Here is a 26199-nt window from a genome sequence, read left to right as displayed (position 1 = left end):
ATGGTTCAGTTCGGTACGTTTTTTTTCTGTTTCCACTGGGAAAATTTGTGGATGGTACCAATGGAACCTTTCCTAACCGTTACCATGTTTGGTTCCCCCTCTGTTGGGGTACCTAGCACACAGATCTGGTACTAAAAGGTGGAGCTGTGAACACTGCAATCTGTTGATTGGTCAATAGAGGACGGTCACTCTGCTCAGGGCTGAGTTGTGGCTGGTTTCGAGGCAGAAGCCACTGTTACCTTCTCAATCCCAATTTATTTTAAAGAGGAAATATGAGCTGCTACAGGACAATTCATGTTTTTACATCTAATAGTACTTTTAATGCTCTACTGGTCTTTCAAACATATGACTTACCACAAGGGTAAGTAATCAAGCGAATAACAGATTTAGTGGAACATGAGACAATGAGTGGCCGTTCTTTGAATACACCACTGAGTTCAGAATCAGATTCAAATATATAAAAACTCATACTAACACTCATAGTATTGCATGTTGAATAATAACAGTACAGTATGTCGGCGAAAAAACTCATAGTATGTCATGTCAAAAAACTGTGCTGTACTCAAATTTTTAGTACAGTATGCTGAAAACTCATAACTCATACTACAGTATCTCAAAAATGATCCTAGTATGTCAAGAAAACTCATGGTATGTTGTAAAACTATTAAAATCTAAGTGTCCAAAAAAACCTTTAAAAACGTTTAACTAGTATTTTGAATAAAAGTAATAGATGAGCATGTCACAAAACCCTTGAAAATAGTCATAGTGAAGTGTGTTTTAAAAAATGATCCTATTGCATGCCAAAAACAGTCTTAGTGCAGTATGGCAAAAAAGTGGGAGTATGTCTAAAAATGTCATTGTATAGCATGTCCAAAAAACTGTCAACAAATCATATCTTGAAAATCTAATAGTAGAGTATGTAAAAAAACAGTCATAGTATGCCACATAGAAAAACTAGAAAAGTCACAGTAGAGTATGTAGAAAATCTGTAAAAAAAAAAAAAAAACACAAAACAAAAAAAAAGTCAGTGTGTCAGTGTACTATGTCAAAATGAACTCATAGAAGACATATGATTACTGCAATTTGGTTAAATGAACATTTGAATATGATGACATGAGTTTGACTGACATCTCTGCAGGAAAGTTCCTGAAAACACAGGAATGAGCTGGTGACGTCAGTCCTCCTGTGTAACAGCTCCACCCAGTGGAGAGCTGTAGTAATGACAGGAAAGTTCCTGAAGACTCAGGAGCTCCTCCAGTGAGAATATAAAAGCTGGGACAGTCCCACTGCTGAGACAGAAAGCAACACACAAGAGAACACACACTTTAACAAGAGGACTCATCGCTGAACACACACTGAAGATGCTGTGCTCTCATGGATTCCACTCTGCCCTCAGTCCATTCATGGACTTCCACTGGCCTGTACACACTCTGAGGTCAGAGGTCAGGCCTCTGCTCTACCAGCAGGATCTACTGCAGAGAAACCTACAGGAGCTCCGCAGCAGTCTGGAGCTGATGGACAAACTTCAACACAAGATCCAGGAGGAGACAGAGCCCTTCCAAACCAGCGCGGCCATGCAACCGGTCTCCTTCCAGCTGGAGAAAGAGGGACAGCACTTCAGCCTGACCCTGGACACTCGAGGCTTCACCCCAGAGGAGCTGTCTGTCAGACAGGAGGGCAGGAAGCTGAGAGTCAGTGGGAAGACAGAGAAGAAGCAGGAGGACGGGAAAGGCTCCTACTCTTACAGATTCCAGGAGTTCAGACAGGAGTTTGATCTGCCCCAAGGGTCCAACCCTGAAGCCGTCACCTGCTGCCTGGCTCCAGACGGGAAGCTCCACATCCAGGCAGCCAAAGCTCCATGTGTGGAGGAGGCTGAGAGAGAGCTGACTATCAAGAGGAGCTCGGAGGAGGAAACACAGCAGAGTGTGTGTTCACACACAGAAGGCAGCAGCACAGACAGCAGCACGAAGGGCACACATGAAAACATGGACTCAACCACATGATGGTCCAATACATAATAAATGTGTTTTATACATATACACAATTGTATTGTTAGATGATGAGAATATGGGCTGTTGTGTTTTATAATTGAGTAAGAATAAATTCCCCTAATTTGAAATCATGTTTGTGAACATTGTATTTTTTTCTTTTGCACACATAGCTTGTATTTTTGTATAAAACAAATGTTACATACAATATACCTTCTATTTATTAAATACACAGATTTATTCCAATGCTTTTACTAAAGAGGAGAGGAAAATGTCCAATGACAAAGTTTAAATGGTTGATACTACAGGTGCTCAAAATAACTTCATCGGTCTATAACGTATATAACCAGTATTATATATATATATATATATTAAACACAACAAAAAAAGAAAAAACAAACAAACAAAAAAAAACATTGTAGCTACAGAATAAAGGCAGCTAGCAAAGCTTTACTGAGGTGAAATCAAATAAGGTGAAATTTTGTTTTGTAAAATTTTAGATTGAAAAAAACAATGAAAGGAGCACCATGCAAAAGTTTGGGCACCCCAAGATATTTAAGCTCTCGGACAACTTTTACCAGGGTCTCAGACCATAGTTAGCCTGTTAGGGCTGTGGCTTGTTCACAGTCATCGTAAGGAAAGGCCAGGTGATGCAGATTTCAAAGCTTTATAAATACTTTGACTCCCAAAACCTTGTCCCGTTAATCAGCAGCCATGGGCTCCGCTAAACAGCTGCCTAGCACTCTGAAAACCAACATAACTGATGCCCATAAAGCAGGAGAACGCTTTAAGAATATAGCAAAGTGTTTTCAGGTAGCTGTTTCCTCAGTTCATCATGGCAGTTAAGAGGTACTGTGGAGATCAATCTGAGGTCTGGAAAACCAAGAACACTTCCTGAGAGAGCTGCTCATAGGATTGCTAGAAAGGCAAATCAAAGACCCTGTTTGGCTGCAAAAGACCTGCAGGAAGATTAAGCAGACTCTGGAGTGGTGGTGCATTGTTCTATTGTGCAACGACACCTGTACAAATAAGACCTTCATGGAGGAGTCATCATCACAAAATTCAGCATCTGAAGTTTGCAAAGGAACATCTGAATAAGCCTGATGCTTTTGGGAAACAAGTCCTGTGGAGTGATGATGTTGAAATAGAACTTTGTGGACGCAATGATCAAAGGTATGTTTGGAGGAAAAAGAACACCTGTCCAGCTGTAAAACCCAGGGCTGGATCGATCATTGGGGATTCTGTTGCAGCCAGTGGCACGGGGAACATTTCACAGGTAGAGAGAAAAATGGATTCAGTTAATCCAAAAAGGATCATAAATAGTTTTAAAACAGTACTTTGAAAATCAAACATTAAGAATGGGAAATGGCACGTTTTCATATAATGACCCAGAAAATAAGTGTTGCACACTCCATATGCATTTCTTTTATTTTGATGACATTCCAGCCTTTTCCTAAATACTTTTTTATATTCAAAAACATGGGTAGTAATGGGTGACCAATGGGTTGTTCATTTTCTAATCGAAGGGAAGTTCATTTACTCTAATCATGGCTTCAAGGACAAAATATTCTTATGGTAGAGGTATTTGGATGATGTGTTTTAAGACCCAGCAAGAGTCTTTTTTTTTTTACGTATCTCAACTCATGTTCTGAATGTCTGTCATTTATTATGGATTTTGACCACAAAATAATTAGTATTTTATATTTATATTTATATCAATGCTTAGAGTAGGGGAAACACAAGTTTCAACAGCAGTTAAATAAGCAGAAGATGAACTGATTCCCAAAAATCATGGAGTTAAAGATGAAACATTTTATCCAATTTTTGAAATGCTTTTTGTAACCAGCTAAGAGTCTTAAATTCTTGTTTGGGAGATTTTCACCCATTCTTCCTGCGAAAGGCATCTATGAGATTCTTGGGCTGTCTTGCATGCACTGCTCTTTTAAGGTCTATCCAAAAATTTGAATGATGTTTAGGTCCAAGGGACTTTGAGGGCCATGGCAAAATCTTCACTTTGTGCCTCTTGAGGTAGTCCGTTGTGGATTTCGAGGTGTGTTTAGTGTCATTGTCCTGTTGTAGAAGCCATCCTCTCTTCATCTTCAGCTGTTTTGCAGATGCTGTGATGTTTGCTTCCAGAATTAGTTGGAATTTAACTGAATCCATTTTTCCCTCTACCTGTGAAATGTTCCCCGTGCCACTGGCTGCAACAGAATCCCCAATGATCGATCCAGCCCCGGGTTTTACAGCTGGACAGGTGTTCTTTTTCCTCCAAACATACCTTTGGTCATTGCGTCCAAAAAGTTCTATTTCAACATCATCACTCCACAGGACTTGTTTCCCAAAAAGCATCAGGCTTGTTCAGATGTTCCTTTGCAAACTTCAGATGCTGAATTTTGTGATGATGACTCCTCCATGAAGGTCATATTTGTACAGGTGTCATTGCACAATAGAACAATGCACCACCACTCCAGAGTCTGCTTAATCTTCCTGCAGGTCTTTTGCAGCCAAACAGGGTCTTTGATTTGCCTTTCTAGCAATCCTATGAGCAGCTCTCTCAGAAAGTGTTCTTGGTTTTCCAGACCTCAGATTGACCTCCACAGTTCCTCTTAACTGCCATGATGAACTGAGGAAACAGCTACCTGAAAACACTTTGCTATATTCTTAAAGCGTTCTCCTGCTTTATGGGCATCAGTTATGTTGGTTTTCAGAGTGCTAGGCAGCTGTTTAGCGGAGCCCATGGCTGTTGATTAACGGGACAAGGTTTTGGGAGTCAAAGTATTTATAAAGCTTTGAAATCTGCATCACCTGGCCTTTCCTTACAATGACTGTGAACAAGCCACAGCCCTAACAGGCTAACTATGGTCTGAGACCCTGGTAAAAGTTGTCCGATAACTTAAATATCTTGGGGTGCCCAAACTTTTGCATGGTGCTCCTTTCATTGTTTTTGTACAATGTAAAATTTTACAAAACAAAATTTCACCTTATTTGATTTCACCTCAGTAAAGCTTTGCTAGCTGCCTTTATTCTGTAGCTACAATGTTTTTTTTGTTTTGTTTTGTTGTGTTTAATCAAATACTGGTTACGTTATAGACCGATGAAGTTATTTTGAGCACCTGTAGTATCAACCATTTAAACTCTGTCATTGGACATTTTCCTCTCCTCTTTAATAAAAGCATTGGAATAAATTTGTGTATTTAATAAATAGAAGGTATATTGTATGTAACATTTGTTTTATACAAAAATACAAGCTATGTGTGCAAAAGAAAAAAATATAATGTTCACAAACATGATTTCAAATTAGGGGAATTTATTCTTACTCAATTATAAAACACAACAGCCCATATTCTCATCATCTAAAAATACAATGATGTATATGTATAAAACACATTTATTATGTATTGGACCATCATGTGGTTGAGTCCATGTTTTCATGTGTGCCCTTCGTGCTGCTGTCTGTGCTGCTGCCTTCTGTGTGTGAACACACACTCTGCTGTGTTTCCTCCTCCGAGCTCCTCTTGATAGTCAGCTCTCTCTCAGCCTCCTCCACACATGGAGCTTTGGCTGCCTGGATGTGGAGCTTCCCGTCTGGAGCCAGGCAGCAGGTGACGGCTTCAGGGTTGGACCCTTGGGGCAGATCAAACTCCTGTCTGAACTCCTGGAATCTGTAAGAGTAGGAGCCTTTCCCGTCCTCCTGCTTCTTCTCTGTCTTCCCGCTGACTCTCAGCTTCCTGCCCTCCTGTCTGACAGACAGCTCCTCTGGGGAAAAGCCTCGAGTGTCCAGAGTCAGGCCGAAGTACTCTCCCTCTTTCTCCAGTTGGAAGGAGACCGGTTGCACGGCCGCACTGGTTTGGAAGGGCTCTGTCTCCTCCTGGATCTTATGTTGAAGTTTGTCCATCAGCTCCAGACTGCTGCGGAGCTCCTGTAGGTTTCTCTGCAGTAGATCCTGCTGGTAGAGCAGAGGCCTGACCTCTGACCTCAGAGTGTGTACAGGCCAGTGGAAGTCCATGAATGGACTGAGGGCAGAGTGGAATCCATGAGAGCACAGCATCTTCAGTGTGTGTTCAGCGATGAGTCCTCTTGTTAAAGTGTGTGTTCTCTTGTGTGTTGCTTTCTGTCTCAGCAGTGGGACTGTCCCAGCTTTTATATTCTCACTGGAGGAGCTCCTGAGTCTTCAGGAACTTTCCTGTCGTTACCACAGCTCTCCACTGGGTGGAGCTGTTACACAGGAGGACTGACGTCACCAGATCATTCCTGTGTTTTCAGGAACTTTCCTGCAGTTGCAGGAGTTAAACACTAGATGTCAGTCAAACTCATGTCATCATATTCAAATGTTCATTTAACCAAACTGCAGTAATCATATATGTCTTCTATGAGTTCATTTTGACATAGTACACTGACATTTTTTAACATAGCCTACTACACTATGACTTTTTCTTTTTTTTACAGATTTTCTACATACTCTGCTGTGACTTTCTAGTTTTATCTACATTATGTGGCATACTGTGACTTTTTTTGACATACTCTACTATGAGATTTTCGAGATACCATTTGTTAACAGTTTTTTGGACATGCTGGACTCAGTCTTTTCAACATTTTTTTAAAATGCTATATCATAACTTTTTTCAAATATAAAAGTAACACACCAAGAATTATAATGAGGTGCTGATCACTGTCAGTAGACTTGACTGTAGAAAACAAGTGTTGCACACTCCATATGCATTTCTTTTATTTTGATGACATTCCAGCCTTTTCCTAAATACTTTTTATATTCAAAAACATGGGTAGTAATGGGTGACCAATGGGTCGTTAATCTTCTAATCGAAGGGAAGTTCATTTACTCTAATCATGGCTTCAAGGACAAAATATTCTTATGGTAGAGGTATTTGGATGATGTGTTTTAAGACCCAGCAAGAGTCTTTTTTTTTACATATCTCAACTCATGTTCTGAATGTCTGTCATTTATTATGGATTTTGACCACAAAATAATTAGTATTTTATATTTATATTTATATCAATGCTTAGAGTAGGGGAAACACAAGTTTCAACAGGAGTTAAAAAAGTAGAAGATGAACTGATTCCGAAAAATCATGAAGTTAAAGATGAAACATTTTATCCAATTTTTGAAATGCTTTTTGTAACCAGCTAAGAGTCTTAAATTCTTGTTTGGGGGATTTTCACCCATTCTTCCTGCGAAAGGCATCTGTGAGATTCTTGGGCTGTCTTGCATGCACTGCTCTTTTAAGGTCTATCCAAAAATTTGAATGATGTTTAGATCAAGGGACTTTGAGGGCCATGGCAATATCTTCACTTTGTGCCTCTTGAGGTAGTCCGTTGTGGATTTTGAGTTGTGTTTAGTGTCATTGTCCTGTTGTAGAAGCCATCCTCTCTTCATCTTCAGCTGTTTTGCAGATGCTGTGATGTTTGCTTCCAGAATTAGTTGGAATTTAAATAGATCCTTACCTATCAGACTAACGTGTCCTTTTGTGGAAACAGGGCTGACACAATAAGCTTGTCCCCCTCTGTCAAACATTATATAACTCTAAGAAAAATCATGAAAAGAAGAGGACACTTACTTGTCTTTTCACCAGCATGTTCACAAACGGAAGCTGATTTCACTCACTGATGATGCAACTTTCGAAGCAGTCCATTATCTCAGAAGGGGTGTTTTCATTAAAAGTAACAGGGTTGATGACTACCTGGCAACCCAACTAAATTCATGTTTGTTTGTTTTTTTACAACATTTTACATATATTAAGATTAAAACCCATTCATGAATAATGAAAGGACACTTGAGGCTTTATATATAAGTTAATGTTTTTAATGATAGTTTGACTTCTTTGGGCCTTAATAGCTAGTAAAAATACAACAATCATGTTGAGCGACAGGCCATTTTTACAGTTTTTGAATGATGCTTTATACAAAAAGGTGTTTAAAACTCTTTGAAAACAAAATAAATAAAATTTTACATTGTTTTAATGTTACAAGAGATATCATGGAAAAATTCTAAAATGATTATAGTGTATTTATTGTCTATTGACATTTACAGCACAGTTTTGTTCGAGAGACAAAAAAATGGCACGTTTTCGTATAATGACCCTTCTACAGTCAAGTCTACTGACAGTGATCAGCACCTCATTATAATTCTTGGTGTGTTACTTTTATATTTGAAAAAAGTTATGATATAGCATTTCAAAAAAATGTTGAAAAGACTGAGTCCAGCATGTCCAAAAAACTGTTAACAAATGGTATCTCGAAAATCTCATAGAGTATGTCAAAAAAAGTCACAGTATGCCACATAGAAAAACTAGAAAGTCACAGCAGAGTATGTAGAAAATCTGTAAAAACAAACAAACAAAAAAAGTCATAGTGTAGTAGGCTATGTTAAAAAATGTCAGTGTACTATGTTAAAATGAACTCATAGAAGACATATGATTACTGCAATTTGGTTAAATGAACATTTGAATATGATGACATGAGTTTGACTGACATCTCTGCAGGAAAGTTCCTGAAAACACAGGAATGAGCTGGTGACGTCAGAAATCCTGTGTAACAGCTCCACCCAGTGGAGAGCTGTGGTAACGACAGGAAAGTTCCTGAAGACTCAGGAGCTCCTCTAGTGAGAATATAAAAGCTGGGACAGTCCCACTGCTGAGACAGAAAGCAACACACAAGAGAACACACACTTTAACAAGAGGACTCATCGCTGAACACACACTGAAGATGCTGTGCTCTCATGGATTCCACTCTGCCCTCAGTCCATTCATGGACTTCCACTGGCCTGTACACACTCTGAGGTCAGAGGTCAGGCCTCTGCTCTACCAGCAGGATCTACTGCAGAGAAACCTAAAGGAGCTCCGCAGCAGTCTGGAGCTGATGGACAAACTTCAACACAAGATCCAGGAGGAGACAGAGCCCTTCCAAACCAGTGCGGCCGTGCAACCAGTCTCCTTCCAGCTGGAGAAAGAGGGAGAGTACTTCGGCCTGACCCTGGACACTCGAGGCTTCACCCCAGAGGAGCTGTCTGTCAGACAGGAGGGCAGGAAGCTGAGAGTCAGCGGGAAGACAGAGAAGAAGCAGGAGGACGGGAAAGGCTCCTACTCTTACAGACTCCAGGAGTTCAGACAGGAGTTTGATCTGCCCCAAGGGTCCAACCCTGAAGCCGTCACCTGCTGCCTGGCTCCAGACGGGAAGCTCCACATCCAGGCAGCCAAAGCTCCATGTGTGGAGGAGGCTGAGAGAGAGCTGACTATCAAGAGGAGCTCGGAGGAGGAAACACAGCAGAGTGTGTGTTCACACACAGAAGGCAGCAGCACAGACAGCAGCACGAAGGGCACACATGAAAACATGGACTCAACCACATGATGGTCCAATACATAATAAATGTGTTTATACATATACACAATTGTATTGTTAGATGATGAGAATATGGGCTGTTGTGTTTTATAATTGAGTAAGAATAAATTCCCCTAATTTGAAATCATGTTTGTGAACATTATATTTTTTTCTTTTGCACACATAGCTTGTATTTTTGTATAAAACAAATGTTACATACAATATACCTTCTATTTATTAAATACACAAATTTATTCCAATGCTTTTACTAAAGAGGAGAGGAAAATGTCCAATGACAAAGTTTAAATGGTTGATACTACAGGTGCTCAAAATAACTTCATCGGTCTATAACGTAACCAGTATTTGATTAAACACAACAAAACAAAACAAAAAACACATTGTAGCTACAGAATAAAGGCAGCTAGCAAAGCTTTACTGAGGTGAAATCAAATAAGGTGAAATTTTGTTTTGTAAAATTTTAGATTGAAAAAAACAATGAAAGGAGCACCATGCAAAAGTTTGGGCACCCCAAGATATTTAAGCTCTCGGACAACTTTTACCAGGGTCTCAGACCATAGTTAGCCTGTTAGGGCTGTGGCTTGTTCACAGTCATTGTAAGGAAAGGCCAGGTGATGCAGATTTCAATACTTTATAAATACTTTGACTCCCAAAATCTTGTCCCGTTAATCAGCAGCCATGGGCTCCGCTAAACAGCTGCCTAGCACTCTGAAAACTAACATAACTGATGCCCATAAAGCAGGAGAACGCTATAAGGATATAGCAGAATGTTTTCAGGTCGCTGTTTCCTCAGTTCATCATGGCAGTTAAGAGGAACTGTGGAGATCAATCTGAGGTCTGGAAAACCAAAAACACTTTCTGAGAGAGCTGCTCATAGGATTGCTATCTATTTTAAATTCCTCTTATAACCGATTTATCCATCTATTATCTATTTATTATTTATTTTTTATATTCTTACCCTTCCTATTTTTATGTTCTTATCTCATTTAACCTTTATCTTTTGTTATTTTAGTTAGCCTATAGGTTTTAGGTTTGATGCATTTTATGTCTCTGTTTTAGATCATTCTTACCTAGCTACTAACTCACTTTTATGAGCTAAATAGCTTTTTGTTGGGTGGGAGGGTTGGGTTTTCTCTTTTCTTTTTGTTTTCTGTTTGGATCTTTGTTGTTTTTAACCTCTGTGAGGCACTTTGTGTTACTGTTGTATGAAAAGTGCCATATAAATAAAGTTGATGATTAGAAGATTAAGCAGACTCTGGAGTGGTGGTGCATTGTTCTACTGTACAGCGACACCTGTACAAATATGACCTTCATGGAGGAGTCATCACCACAAAATTCAGCATCTGAAGTTTGCAAAGGAACATCTGAACAAGCCTGATGCTTTTTGGGGAAACAAGTCCTGTGGAGTGATGACGTTCAAATAGAACTTTTTGGACGCAATGATCAAAGGTATGTTTGGAGGAAAAAGAACACCTGTCCAGCTGTAAAACCCGGGGCTGGATCGATCATTGGGGATTCTGTTGCAGCCAGTGGCACGGGGAACATTTCACAGGTAGAGGGAAAAATGGATTCAGTTAAATTCCAACTAATTCTGGAAGCAAACATCACAGCATCTGCAAAACAGCTGAAGATGAAGAGAGGATGGCTTCTACAACAGGACAATGACACTAAACACACCTCGAAATCCACAACGGACTACCTCAAGAGGCACAAAGTGAAGATTTTGCCATGGCCCTCAAAGTCCCTTGATCTAAACATCATTCAAATTTTTGGATAGACGTTAAAAGAGCAGTGCATGCAAGACAGCCCAAGAATCTCACAGACACCTTTCGCAGGAAGAATGGGTGAAAATCCCCCAAACAAGAATTTAAGACTCTTAGCTGGTTACAAAAAGCATTTCAAAAATGTGATAAAATGTTTCATCTTTGACTTCATGATTTTTGAGAATCAGTTAATCTTCTACTTATTTAACTGCTGTTGAAACTTGTGTTTCCCCTACTCTAAGCATTGATATAAATATAAATATAAAATACTACATGAAAATTTAAAGTATATTGTATTTATTATCATATGTGCAAAAGAAAAGAATATAATTTTCAAATACATGATTTCAGTTTAGACCCATTTATTTATTATACTCAGGTATAAAAACACAACAGCCCATATTCTCATCATCTAACAATACAATTGTGTATATGTATAAACACATTTATCATATTTTGGTCCATCATGTGGTTGAGTCCATGTTTTCATGTGTGCCCTTCGTGCTGCTGTCTGTGCTGCTGCCTTCTGTGTGTGAACACACACTCTGCTGTGTTTCCTCCTCCGAGCTCCTCTTGATAGTCAGCTCTCTCTCAGCCTCCTCCACACATGGAGCTTTGGCTGCCTGGATGTGGAGCTTCCCGTCTGGAGCCAGGCAGCAGGTGACGGCTTCAGGGTTGGACCCTTGGGGCAGATCAAACTCCTGTCTGAACTCCTGGAGTCTGTAAGAGTAGGAGCCTTTCCCGTCCTCCTGCTTCTTCTCTGTCTTCCCGCTGACTCTCAGCTTCCTGCCCTCCTGTCTGACAGACAGCTCCTCCGGGGAAAAGCCTCGAGTGTCCAGGGTCAGGCCGAAGTGCTGTCCGTCTTTCTCCAGCTGGAAGGAGACCGGTTGCATGGCCACGCTGGTTTGGAAGGGCTCTGTCTCCTCCTGGATCTTGTGTTGAAGTTTGTCCATCAGCTCCAGACTGCTGCGGAGCTCCTGTAGGTTTCTCTGCAGTAGATTCTGCTGGTAGAGCAGAGGCCTGACCTCTGACCTCAGAGTGTGTACAGGCCAGTGGAAGTCCATGAATGGACTGAGGGCAGAGTGGAATCCATGAGAGCACAGCATCTTCAGTGTGTGTTCAGTGATGAGTTGTCTTGTTAAAGTGTGTGTTCTCTTGTGTGTTGCTTTCTGTCTCAGCAGTGGGACTGTCCCAGCTTTTATATTCTCACTGGAGGAGCTCCTGAGTCTTCAGGAACTTTCCTGTCATTACCACAGCTCTCCACTGGGTGGAGCTGTTACACAGGATTTCTGACGTCAGTGGATCATTCCAGATTGATCTTGAAGTTTTCTGTTTGAAATATATTTATGCAGATACAAGTACAAATGAAGATTTGACTTGCAATTTAGAATAAATGTGCGTATTTTATGTTGAGCTCAAACCGACATGTGGCAAAAATATCGAAAGTTTTAAACATACAGTGGAGAATATGCTATTTCTTTTCCAGATAGTCTTCAGAAACCTTTCTGTTAGATGACAAAGATTAGTTTTAAAGATAATCTATATAAGCCGTTGTCTAATCTTAAAATATGACACAATTTCAAAATTGGTTTAAAATGTCGGAGACAGATAAAGAAAGGTTAGTCATTTTGTTCCTTGGGCTCAAAGAAATAAATATGTGTGATCACTGAACGATATGACTGATTTGTCTTTAACAGACCCATGTTCTTTTATTAAATTCTGTCTGTCATGCATTCACCTGTTTGAACAGAAATTCCATTCACCTCAGCATCAGGTACTTCTGAGGGAAAACTGGAATACATGACAGACAGCGTCTTCAGCGGATGTTTATTCTGTTGAGTTTCCCACAATGTTTGTTCAGTATCTCAGCATGAGATTGACTTTGTATGTTCACAATGATGTCCCCCGACCCTCCTGTCATTTGCACACCTCTCCACTAGATGGCAGCCTTTGCTTCCACAAACATTCACCATCAACATCATCCTCAAAACCCCAACAACTTTCCTGCTATCTCAGCACTTTGCCACTAGTTGTCATCCTAGTTTCACAAAAAAAAGACTAAATTAAATTACTAACGCATGAAAAAAGCCCCGCTGTGCAACGCTACCTATGATTATACACAGCCTCTAATTAATAATGTAACTGTTAATTTGTGCTTTGTATTAATTCTGTTTTCATTTCTGTGACACATGCTGGGTTTAGCATTGATCTAAAGTGAGCAACACAACCATATTGACGCTATTATGCATGGATTGATACTAATACACTGACTACACAGTGTGCTGTTTACTTTATATCTCCCTTGTGGAAAGAGATCAGTAAAAGGAAGACCTAATCAGGATGCATAAAACTAAGCAGTATAGAGTAGTAGTCTACACCTTTCATCTTCCTGTATTTTATTTATTTATCCAGTCAGCATACAGAGAAGATTGATATGAAGGACTGTGCAGAGAAGTAGGGCAACAACAACACAGAAGGCAGGATTTAAACCCACAGTCTTCTTTTCAACATATTCTATATCTCCAAAAAAACAAGGACGGATGATGAAACCTGGACTGGCAAACACAGCGCTTTGCTGCTCGGGGATATAGTGTCAAGGCTGGTGTCAGTATTTTTGACACAAAAAGAGAATATATGAGCTTTTTGAGAGGGGGGAGAGATACTTTTTTTTTGCCAGGCGTTCACCTTTGGATGAACTCCCCAAAGTGAAGGCAGGATAGAAGTGAGGAGGAGGAGGTGGAGGAGAACAAAAGGTAACGGAAACAGAGGAAGGATGAGGAGGAGGAGGATGAGGAGGAGAAAGCAAGGCTCCATGCAAATCATCCGCATTGTTCTCCTAATACTGCTTGTATGCACAAATACACACACACATATATTGACGCCGGGACAGCATCAAACACACACACGCGCACAAAGAGAATCTTGGGCACAAACTTGCACTTCCTTGTTCCTGCCTTAGTTTGTCCCTCACGGAGATGCTTTTTAATGCACCATAATCCCCCTCTCTCCCCCTGAACACATAAAAGAGATATCCCTCTATCTGTGTAAGTGGTTCTGACGGCCACCAGCTCATCACAAACACACACATAGACACACACACGAAGAGCCGCCAGCTCATCAGCATGCAGTTATTCCTTTGGCGCTGGATCGCAGGCTGTTAATTGGCTGCCAAGCAGAATGTGTGTTTCCGTGTGTGTGTTTGTGTCTGTACTGCAGAGCTGGGGTTGCTTAGAAATTCCCGTCACGTCTCCGAGCCTCGATTAAGACGTTGCTCCAGTTTCGAACAGACAGACATGTGGGGAGGAGGGGAAGAGAAGTAGAGAGGGGGGGAGAGGATGCAGCACGGGGGGGAGAGAAAGATGAGAGAACGCCAGAGGAGTGGGAAGGGAGGAAGAGAGGTGATGAGGCGGGACTCGGCAAAGGAGGGAAAAAAGTGAAGGGCGAGTGAGAGAGAGAGGTAGTGAAATGCTGCAGTGGTCCTGTGTGTAGGACCTGGAACTGATAACTCTCCTGTACTGCCTTCCTTATCTCTATTATTGAGTTGCAGAAGAGGAGGAGTTATTTCAGGCATCTACTGTAGAGTTCCAGCAGAGAGTCCTGTTTATTTTCTGCAATGTAAGGTGACTGGCACTGGTGCACCTCCGGAGCTGGAAAGGTATATCTCCTGGTGAGATCCTCGGCACAAAAAAGGAGCAACTGTGTTGGCAAATATCAACTCCACTAATAAAAAGTCAACACTATATGTTCCAGTAAATCTGTGATGATGACCCTGATGATGGCCACAAGCAGAAAGGCATCAGCTTCATAATGAAGTACCGTTTTAGTGTTGATCTCTCAAAACTGTTTTCCCTCTCGATGCACCCTGGGAGTAGGTGAGTTGGTGCCAGATCCCTGCTCTGCTTCAATTTTGGATGAATTCAGCAACTGTGGTGCAGTGTTTTGCTCCTAACTGCAACAACATAGCATTCTGAAGTTGTTACAGCTCTGATTCCCGCCCCTAATCAGTTTTGTCTCTAGTAATGGTGACCCAAAGGCGACTCACACTTGCTGGATGATGATGAGACTGTTCTCCCAAGAACAATAACAGTACCACTTGTTTCAGCAAATTCCCATCAACAACATGTTGACGTTCAAGTGGCAAGATCCTCTTGCGGTGGTAGGAATTATGATGACTCCTGTCTGTTGGGAGCTGAGGAGGAAGTAGTGTGGTGTTGGTTTAGAGCCACAAAATCCACAGAGGGAGGAAGTCAGGATTGGATGGACATTAGGGATTGCTGTTCATTTCTGATTTTCCTATTGACAGCTAATGATGAGCCTCTTTCACAGATGAGGAGCTGTATGTGAGAACGCAAATGTTCGGATCAGGTGAATCAGATACTTAACCCTGCCAGCTCCTTAGAACTTGGTCCATGTAATGTCCGATTGAGCCCATGTGTGAATAGAGCAGGTAAATGTCCGTAGAATTTACCATGAGAAAGTGGGTGAGTTCATAACATTTCTATTATTAGGCTCACACGAAACTGGGAGAAAACAAACACCCGCTGGTGTAGAAGACGGGTCATTTACATAAAGACCGAAACGAAAATGTCTAAAGCCCCCTTTCCACCAAACACTTTCGGTGTGGTACCTTTGGAACCAAAAGTAACCCTTCAGACATGGTACCTAGACCCTAGCATTTCCACCACAAACAGTACTCTTAAATCTTTGTGGAGTTGTTGTCACTCACTGCTCCGTCCAGCACTCACTGTTTTTTCTCATTATCTTGTCGTTTTCTTGTTACCGTTGACCACAGATGGAAGTCTGCACCTCGTTTATCGTCCACAGAACGAGGTTGCACACTGATATTTTTTTAACAAAATAAAACAGGTTACAGCGAAAATCTCTCTTGAGGGAATATTTAAAAATAGCAGGTTTGTGCATTTAGTCCTTCTCAGGCAAGCTCAGGAGTTCAGTGTTGTCAGAACCCACAGGAACAGCGCTCCACAATGCTTTTTTTTTTTTTCTCAGAGTGAGGATTAGAATATATGCAGTTAACATAACCCAGTCAACATTAATATATGTTACGCTTGAAGATCCCCTCATCACTAAAAGTGTCATGTAAACCCTAAATTAATGGTCCTTCTGCATGCTTTGCCCAGGCTTCACCTCACACCGAAACCAAATCAAGTACTTCCCGTAGGTGAGAACGTTGTGCGTACATGTGCAAAGGAAAACTTCAGACAGCATATGAGAAAACGGCTTTGGTTTCTTTTGACCATGACTGGGGCCATACCTTACTAAGGTGTTATTATTGTAACTATGACAATGAAGGTCCCCTAGTCTAATGAAGTTGTCATTTTAACCCAAACCACAATGTTTTATAACCCTAACCAAGTTGTTATGCGTGCATCTAACCAGAGGTGTAAGATCATGAATATGTCAGAAATGTACTGTGATTTGATAGCCTGGTTCCAGACCATAGACCCCGCCCACTCAACTGAGTAGGCTTGCATCTCTGGTCTGGCATACTGCAATGAATTTGCGATTTATCTCGTCCAAAAGATGGAAGGACCAATGAATGCCGGGGGTGGGGGCGGGTCTAGCGATTAGCCAATCAGCGCCACGCTGATGTCAAGCTGTACGCCGGTGGGTAACTGGTGAGGATAGCAACAATGGCGACCGCTACAGATCCTACAGACCACATTAACGGTGCTATCGAGGTATTTCGCCACTACTCGCGTTAATGGAGGACCAAATTAAGGAAGGTGCTAAACTGGATTTAATGGCGATGCAGCTGGGTGTGCACGACGACGACGAAAAATCTAATTCCCTCCCCCTTGTAAATCGCCTTCAATGGAGGCAATGTCAGACTGAAGGTTCTGGGAGCTTCAGTCTGACACTCAGTCTAGTGATTTGAGCCAGTTTTGTAAAGTGTGGACTAATCATTTAATTGTGCCAACAGGGGGCATCAGAGTACAAACCAGCTTGCTTATACCCTTTATGATTCATGATTTAGTGTTTGCTGATACTGAGCAATGATGCCTTCTATGTACTCTATTTTCATCTAACGTTTTGTTTTCAGTTGTATTTAAATGTGTTTTATATTGAATTCCCTTATTGTAAGGCACTTTGTGCTGCATTTTGTGTATGACAGATGGAGGCAGTCCCTGTGAAATTAACACAGTCTTTACTGGTCAAAGGTAGGTTCAGTATACAGAGGGACTATCAATGGAGGCAGACAAGTCCAATAGGGATGAAGCAGAGGCAGAGTCAATCAACAGGCTAAATCCAAAAACACAAGAAAAGGACACAGGGAAACAAAAGGCTGGAACACTAGACACACAAAGAGATAAGACAAACTGGCACTGAGCGAAACCAAGACACACACTAAATACTCTGGTGAGGGGAAGGATAACGAGAGACAGGTGAGGCTAATCAGGGCGGGACAGACAATCACACACACAGGTGAAGTCATCAAAAGGGAGGGAAAACACACAGGAGAAGGAAGTGAAGTGATCTGACACCCTGAAACCATGATTTGTTCTCTAAGAAAACTGACAACATGCTATTTTGCCACACTTTTTTATTTTTCTGTATCTTCATCATTATGAATCATGCATAAAACGTGGCTATTATTAAAGTATGACTCATGCATGGGGCTGATTCATCATGAATTCACTTCAATAAAGACACCAACATGCATGCTATTCTTGCCATCGAAGCATGGTGGCACAACATCCTAAACTTCACTCACAAAGATCAGAAAAAGCAAACTTCTATATTTAAGATGAGCAGACGTAAAGCAAGTGGGCCCTACATGCTTGCAGCTGTGAATCTTTCCTTTCAACAACAGCAGGAAGAAGTGAGCTCCCCTCAAAGCCATGGTATAGTTAGCACACGGGCAAATATGTGCTGTTCTAAGGGCAACCACATACTAACTATTTTGTCATTTAATTTGGAAGGAGCTGCAAATGTAAGACTTCAAAACATCAGTAGCTGTTGTTTTCTGTCAGTTTGCACTCTTGTGTTGTCTTAAGATACGTCAGCTTGAGTAAAGATGCATTACTGTCCAGCATCAACACGCGCTAACTCTCTAGACAAGCAGCAATCCTATCATATCCTAGCAACTGCACCATCTTCTGTCAACATGGCACGTTTGGGTGTGTTCAACAGGTTGTCAAGTACATCATTAACAAATCTTTTTAAGTGGGAATTCAGAGTGGGAAAAAGATACTTTTAGACCCAGCTCCTTCTACTTTGCAAACCTGTAAGAGAGAAAGGCAAAGAGAAAAAAGTTGTGGAAAAAGTGACAGATGACATGAAGAAAAATGTGAGAAGAGAAGCTTGCTATGATAATAATTTAGAAAAATAAGCAAAAGTGAGCAAAACATCTACACGGAAAAGACACACACACACACACACACACACACACACACACAGGGAGTGTGTCAGGGAGTGAGCAGGGTGATAATTGAAGGTTATGGATTCTGAACTTTTGGTTTATGCCCTAATGAAGCCATGAGAGACTGTTCGACGTTTCTAGGTCACACGTACGCACTGAGTCACACGATGCAAAAACTCGCTTTCAGTTGCATGCAGATACTGTATACACACACACACACACACACATACATAGATAGATTTCACTGCAGATTGCCTATTATGTAATCATGCCAGTGAGAGTGAGAGAGAGGACAGACACCCCTTCCTAATCAGACACCAGCACACACACACACACACACACACACACACACACACACAAGCCTCACAGCTGTCTGTCAGATCCTGACTGCGGCCATGTTGCTCTTTCCCAGCTGCAGCATCCAAATGGCTTGTTCTGTTTTGGCATTGACAAGTCATCATCTGTATAAATATTTTGATTTCAGCCAGAATGTCTTTATCATTGATGTCATATGGCAACAGTCAAAAACAACTGCTCAGTCACTTGCTGTCACTGTCATCAACAAGGATTTATGCCTCATGGCGCCTAAGCTGACACTGGGTGCAACCCAGTCACCAGAGTAAATGTTGACATTGTATGTTTCTGCAAACCATGGATACGTTACATTTGCACATTACTATGTAGCGGATACATTAAAACTTTATGTTCAACACACTGTGGTTAATGTGTTGTTAGGTTTAGGTAACACTTGGTTAGGGTTAGGAAAAGATCAGAGAGAGCACACCCCTATGCCCCTTTACACACCTCTGTGGAAAGCTGAAGGTGGAGAAAGCACACCTCTACGCCCCTTGGTATGCCTGCGTGGAGAGAATGAGGCAAAGAGAGCCCACCTCTCTGCCCTTCCATTAGCAAATGATCAAAGCCTTAAGGCAGAGAGAGCACACTTCTCTGCCCCACTGTTTGTCTATGCGGAAAGCCTAAGGCGGAGAGAGAGCACACCTCTCTGCCCTTCCATGTGCCTATGTGGAAAGCCTTAAGGCAGAGAGAGCACACCTCTCCACCCTTCCACGGGCCTATGTGGAAAGGCTAAAGAAAAGGCAGAGAGAGCACACCTTTCTGCCCTTCCATGTGCAAACAAGGAAAGCCTGAGGCAGAGAGTTCAAACCTCCCTGCCCTTCCATGCACCTACATGGAAAGGCAGGGAGAGCAGCAGCAAAGACCGGGATGTGAGCTGAGCCTGACATTGTGTCCTGCCTGAACTAATGCCACACTCAATGTTTGAAGCGTAAAAGCTGATTGAAACACGCCAACGACTCGCTAAAACACAACTGGTTTTGTTGTTCTCAAACAGTTGTCTACAGCTTACTAGGTGACTTGCCTTGCCAGGTGACACACCAGTAACTCATTCAAATGGAATATGTTTGTGGTTTGCCGAAATGTATAATGCCAATATTTCCTACTGGCAACTGGGCTGCTCGGTGGCATGAGGTCAGTGGCAGCACATGCTTGCAGTTCCTTAATCAATGACATTAAAAATGGCCATTAGTATGGAATTAACTGAGATAAATCAAATAATACTATCTTACCTAATTGCCTCATTTGTTACCTTTTTTACTCTCTAAAAGGTCACAGAACAAGGTTAATTAAAGAACCTGCTATCTTTGCTCTTTTGTGAATGCATTTGTGTTTTGCTCTTTTTCAGTGACCTTGATTCTCTTTCATTTTCCATGATAGTTAAGTTAAAGTGATCCTCTACTTTTGTGTAAACTCTCTCTTTCTGTCTCTGTCGCTGTTAGCGAGCATGTGTGTCTAAATGTGTGTGTGTGTGTGTGTGTGTGTATGCGAAGGGAACATGGTCTAAGTGATCTCAAGGTGCTATCATGTTTGTTTGATGAAGGATAATTAAATAGGTAATAGAAACCAGCCTGCTCTCATCACTATTGATTCATTTGCAGCACACACACACAGGCACACATTGACGCACAGGCTCAATACCCCAAAGCCCCCGGTCTCTAAGAGGAGACGTCTGATACTCCCACATCAGCTATCAACAAGCTTTCATGTTTTAATGGGTCTGTTTAACCTAATCCACATTAGCCCCCATCCTTCAACCCCCGCCACCACAAATTCTTCAGTGCAGCAGTCCAAATCCGTTCGCTGAGTCCTTCACTGAAAAGTGTTTGTTTGATGAAAATCAAACAAATAATCCCTCAAAAGACCCATCCTCCATCACAAGCATTCTCTTTTCTCGAGATCCATGAATCTGAAGCGAAGCCAAACCACAGGGGCGAACTAAACTAAAAGGGAGAAATACATCTCGAATTTATGCGAAGACTTTGACTGCAAATTAAACTATAACAACAGCTTTACATAATACGACTCTTGTCGGCCGTATTCTTTACAAGAAGGCTGAATTTTGCATTTTTACAAAGTGCTCTTAGTGGCTCTGGGGAAATGACTGTGTTCCATGGTGAGAGCAGACACAACTCCTCATTGCAGGAAGTAGACCGAAAACATATAACAATGGGTGACCTGCCAGTCATCCCTGTGGTAGACAAAGCTAAATTAATTGCCAGTGATTATTTTTGGAGCCACCTGCTATTTTGAGTCCTCCGTTTATTCAGAAAGAAGAGCCATTTGAGACTAGATAATATTCTATATTGTTATCAAATTCAGTGAGGAATAAACATTATGTAACAGATTAATTTGGGAGAAAAACATCAACTGATCGATCGATCCATCCATCCATCCATCCATCCATCCATCCATCCATCCACCCATCCATCCATCCATCCATCCATCCATCCATCCATCCATATTTGAATGACCAAACTCTGACAGTACACCTGAAAAATCTGAATGTTTTTCAATTTCAATCAATCAATTTTATTTATAAAGCCCAATATCACAAATCACAATTTGCCTCACAGCGCTTTACAGCATACGACATCCCTCTGTCCTTTGGACCCTCACAGCTAAAGAACTCACAAATAGGTAGATGTAAAGCTAGCTAACCTCAAGGCTAAAAACAAAATAGGTGAGGCTAGCAACAAAGTGGTGGGATGTAAAATAGTTTCAGGCAGACAATCAATTCTTGAAAAAGCAAGTGGAACCTGTAGCCTTCCCAGAGGAGCAGAATAATATTAACACCTATGGTTTTTGAATGACATGATCAGTGATCATGTTGGACCACCCTGGTGAAGAGGGAGCTGAGCCAGAAGGCGAAGCTTTAGATTTACTGGTCCATTTACTGGTCCCAGCCCTCACCTATGGTCATGAGCTCTGGGTAGTGACCGAAAGAATGAGATCGCAGATGCAAGCAGCCGAAATGAGTTTCCTCCGTGGGGTGGCTGGGCTCAGCCTTAGACATAGGGTAAGGAGCTCAGACATCCGGAAGGAGCTCGGGGTAGAGCCGCTGCTCCTTCGCGTCAAAAGGGGTCAGTTGAGGTGGTTCAGGCATCTGATCAGGATGCCTCCTGGGCGCCTCCTGCTGGAGGAGTTTCGGGCACATCCAACTGGTAGGAGGCCCAGGGGCAGACCCAGAACACGCTGGAGGGATTACATACGCCATCTGACCTGGGAACGCCTCAGGGTCCCCCAGGAGGAGCTGGAAAGTGTTGCTGGGGAGAGGGACGTCTGGGGTGCTTTGCTTGGCCTGCTGCAGCGGCGACCCAGGCCCGGACAAACGGATGAAAATGGATGGATGGATGGATGGATGGATGATCAGTGATCAATAGGTGTTATGTTCCACTGTCCACACACTTTTGACGGTGTGACAACTAGGCAAGACAGCTGCCAAGCTGCAGAGCACTACAGCGTTGTATAGTATACAGAGAACCGGACCCACTCGTTTTAAAGTGGATTTGTTTTCGATAAAGCAACAAGGGGCGTCTTGGGTTGAACCAAGAGCTGAGTTATTTGTACTGCTGGGGTTGATTAGCAGATGGCTTTCAGGTGAGCGGGCAGGTTGGCAACAGGACTGATGAGGGCTACACCCAGACACTAAAGCCCTATTCGGACAGGATTAGTTTTGCATAGGGACGAGGGGTAAAGTAATAATTACCAGAGATTTTAGTCCCGTCCGAATGTGCCATGTCAGTAATCATTACTGCACGATGTCAGTAAAGATTACCGCGACTTTTACGTTCTGTAAAAGGGTCCAGGACAATTACCTCAGGTAATACTAATCCTGTGCGAATAGACCAGCAGTAAACATGTGTGTTAGGGCTGTCAAAAAAAAAAAATCGAAGTTAGAAATATATTCAAATATTTTTATTTTTTTATAAGTTCGAACCTAAATTTGATCATTTGAATATCATTAATAATTAATTAATACTATCAATAATGATGTATATCACGGCAAATCCCGTTCGGGCGGAGATGGCTCGCGCACGAGCCGGGCCAGAGAGGGACACAGTGACGGAGGGAGAGGCGCCGACGGAGGAGCCCACTGCACCAACACCACCCACTGCGCTGTCCGCGATGTGTGACCTGTTCGGGGAGACATACAGGGAGAGTGCGGCACCTGCTGCCTCCCTGCCTACCCTTTTTGAAGAAGAGATTAAACGTTACCAGAATGAGACACCACTATGAGCCGGCCAGGATCCACTCTTGTGGTGGAAAACTACGCACTGAAGTATCCAGACATTGCTCAGATAGCGAGACAGAAGTTGATCATACCTGGCACTATAGTGAGGTCAGAACGGGTGTTTACATCCCAGTGTCACGTTCATATTGCCCCAGCAATAAGCATCTTATTTTTTGTGTGTTTTTTTTGTAAAAATAAATAAATAAATAAATAAATAAATAAATAAATAAATAAATAATAATAATAATAATAATAATAATAATAATAATAATAATAATAATAATAATAATGATGATAATAATAATAATAATAAATTCTAATATTATTCGAACTCTACTAAATTAATTCGAAAATATTCAAACTCAATTTCATGGTGCTTTTGACAGTCCTATCTTACGCTCATGATGGCAGGAGGGCATGAATGGATGCGTAAATGTATTTACCCCTCCCACTTGTGGTAGTTTTACTGATATTTCTTATCCCGTGCGAATCGGCCATTAATATTACTGACGTCCTGTGGTAAAGTGACATTACCCCACGTGCCCATGTAAAACTAATCCCGTCCGAATAGTGCTTAAGACACAGAAAGAGACAAACAAGGAACCACAAGAAACAAAAGGGAGGGGGGAGAACAGCTGACATATGAGGAATGAAGGAACGGCACAGACTTTGACATACAGGCCACTTTTGGAGACCAACAGCCAACAAAACTGTTTTTTTTTTTGTTTTTTTTTAGCAAGACATCAGCGGCATTTCCAGCTGTGAGTGTTTGAAGCCAAGAAATGATCTTCTACTTAAACATACAACATAAAGTCTCAACATAACTGCTAAATAATGATGTTACATATCTATGGTTGGCAGAAACGTACAATGCCAACATTTATTTTGGCAATTAAGTTGTGCATTGCATAAGGGGACTGTGAGCAGCAAGGAGTGTACATGCCATGGCCATGACTTTTTCCATTGTTGAATTTTTTTCGAGGCCAATATGTAGTTGATTAATTTACACATGCAGAAATCAGATACTCAAATAAAATGGCGGACAGTCAGACAGTAAATACAGTGGACCATACAATAAATCAATAAATAGGGAGTGATTTCAAACACAACCATGTTTTTTTCTGCTGATGTTCTAAAAGTTCTGCCACCACCCAATACGGAAATTAGCATAAAAAAAATTAAGATTAAAATTAAAAAAATAGACATGTCTGTTCTCTCCTATCCTGTTGCACAGCAGCCCCAAATCTCTCACAGCGTCACAGGGATTTGGGAAGACACTTTGGAAGTTTGGTGGTGCTATTGAGCACAAAGGAAAAAAAAGTCCTAAACAAACATACAAACATATTTATTTACATTTATATCTACTTCCATTTTGCATATGGCATCTGTTTCAGTGCCAGAAATGAAGCCCCTGCTGTGTTTGCCTTTTCAGAGTGCATCGTTTAATTTAACACAAGCGTCATAAACCGCAACATGTTACTCTGCTCCATGTGCGGCTTTGTTCTCTACATGTGTGTGCCTTTGTTCTCCATAATGTGTTTTGTTTGTCCATGTATCTGTATGATGATGATTAGCTGTGATGGATGATAGTGACCCAATAATTGTGACAAGGACACAACATTAACATTGAAGCAGGGACAATGGCACTGCAGCTGCGTGGCCACTGCATTATTCAGACAGGATGGATGGATGGTTGGAGAAAAAGGGGAGAAAATGGGGAGTGGGAACAAGAGGGGGACAGGAAGGAAGGATGAGACGAGGGGAGGGAAAGCGGGGATGGGAGTGGGGCTACGTATGGAGCGATTTATGGATGGAAATAGAGTGAGGGGAGGGAGGGGGCGCAGATGGATGTACAGTACAGATGGATGGTTGTAATGGAGGGAGAATAGGTGGATAGGGTTGGGGATGAACAAAAGAAAGGTGAGGTGGATGTGTCTGCATGGGTGGTATATCTGTGTGATTTGGAGGCTCTTACCCAAAGCAATAAAAATATAGATTAAAAGGTGTCATATACGTAAAAATATATGAATTGTTCAGGGGAAATACACGACATGAAGTTTATCATCCAATATATCTAGAATTAGGGGCGGATTATCAGACAATAGATCCCAGGGCACAGATGTGCAGGAGCCCCCCCACTTCTTCTTTACACTTTCTAGTTGTTTCTCCTCTTTTGTGTCTTTTATTTTGCATCTCTTAAAAGGCATAATGCAACTTTTTGTGTGTTTGTGTCTCTTTGTTGCTTTTTGTCTCTTTTAAGATTCTTTTGTGTCTTTTTTGGGCATTGTGTGTCATGTTGTGCACCTTTTAGAAATCATTTTGTGTCTCTGGTTATTTTGAATCTCTTTCTGGTCAGTATGTTTTAATTTTACCCCTTCGCCACCAAAATAAGCATGTGTATGCGGGGTTTTTAAACACTTTCCCATTGCCAGAAGACTGCCAGTGTATGTGGCTCTGCTGCACACGAGTATGCCTTTCTGTTTATTTTATTTTTTTACTGGTGAGTCACATTCTTTAAAACAGGTTAATAAACAGTAGAAAGAAGCATGGAGTTCAGTCAAAATGTTACGGTGGTTCCTACTTACTACAGTCTTTGTGCAGACTAATTTGGAACGATGACTGAGCGCTGCTTGGACGAGGACAGATGGTATTTGTGGTGGTGTGTCATTGCATCTCACTGGTAAAGGATCTAAAATTAGCACCTTTACATTGGAGCTGATAAATGCCTGTGACGACTGCAGAGTTAACAGGTTAGTGTTTTTTTTTTTAACAGTTGGGAAGGGGCTTCTGAGTAAAATTTTGCATGGGAGGGCCAGACGGGCCCTTTACACTTTGGGCCCCTGGGCCTGTGCCACATAGGCCCATTCAGTAATCCTTCCATGTCTAGAATAGATGGGATTAATTTTGCAAACCTAAGAACATAGTCTTAATTTACTTTACATAATTTAGAGTTTTGTCCGTTAAAACAACAACAACAACAACAACAACAACAACAACAACAAAAAAACTTAATGTACAAAAAACAAACAAATAAACAAACAAAAAACGTATGCCCATTATTCACTGGATAAAAAATTACATCATGTGATTCTCTAGCTATAGCCTTAACCCAAGCATGATCAGCCAAAA

The 26199-nt window shown here is 41.5% G+C and overlaps 4 protein-coding genes across 4 annotated transcripts; 2 read left to right on the top strand and 2 right to left on the bottom strand.

Annotated features, from left to right (window-relative positions):
- Positions 1-1284: 1284 nt before the first annotated feature.
- On the top strand, positions 1285-2122 carry LOC144458729 (heat shock protein 30-like). The gene has a single exon (XM_078161953.1). It carries the CDS (start codon positions 1362-1364, stop codon positions 2001-2003), a length of 642 nt encoding a protein of 213 aa, XP_078018079.1. The 5' UTR covers positions 1285-1361; the 3' UTR covers positions 2004-2122.
- A 3160-nt stretch (positions 2123-5282) lies between these two features.
- On the bottom strand, positions 5283-6116 carry LOC144458761 (heat shock protein 30-like). The gene has a single exon (XM_078162138.1). It carries the CDS (start codon positions 6034-6036, stop codon positions 5395-5397), a length of 642 nt encoding a protein of 213 aa, XP_078018264.1. The 5' UTR covers positions 6037-6116; the 3' UTR covers positions 5283-5394.
- Positions 6117-8652: 2536 nt separating this feature from the next.
- On the top strand, positions 8653-9468 carry LOC144458758 (heat shock protein 30-like). The gene has a single exon (XM_078162134.1). The coding sequence runs from the start codon at positions 8709-8711 to the stop codon at positions 9348-9350; it is 642 nt and encodes a 213-aa protein (XP_078018260.1). The 5' UTR covers positions 8653-8708; the 3' UTR covers positions 9351-9468.
- Positions 9469-11466: 1998 nt separating this feature from the next.
- Positions 11467-12252, bottom strand: LOC117270045 (heat shock protein 30-like). Its single transcript, XM_033647459.2, has one exon. It carries the CDS (start codon positions 12205-12207, stop codon positions 11566-11568), a length of 642 nt encoding a protein of 213 aa, XP_033503350.2. The 5' UTR covers positions 12208-12252; the 3' UTR covers positions 11467-11565.
- Positions 12253-26199: the final 13947 nt, after the last annotated feature.

This window comes from Epinephelus lanceolatus, chromosome 19, assembly GCF_041903045.1.
Source record: "Epinephelus lanceolatus isolate andai-2023 chromosome 19, ASM4190304v1, whole genome shotgun sequence".
Classification (NCBI taxonomy): Eukaryota; Metazoa; Chordata; class Actinopteri; order Perciformes; family Serranidae; genus Epinephelus; species Epinephelus lanceolatus.
The sequence above is the reverse complement of the archived record's forward strand: the minus strand, read 5'-3'. Positions and strand labels throughout refer to the sequence as shown.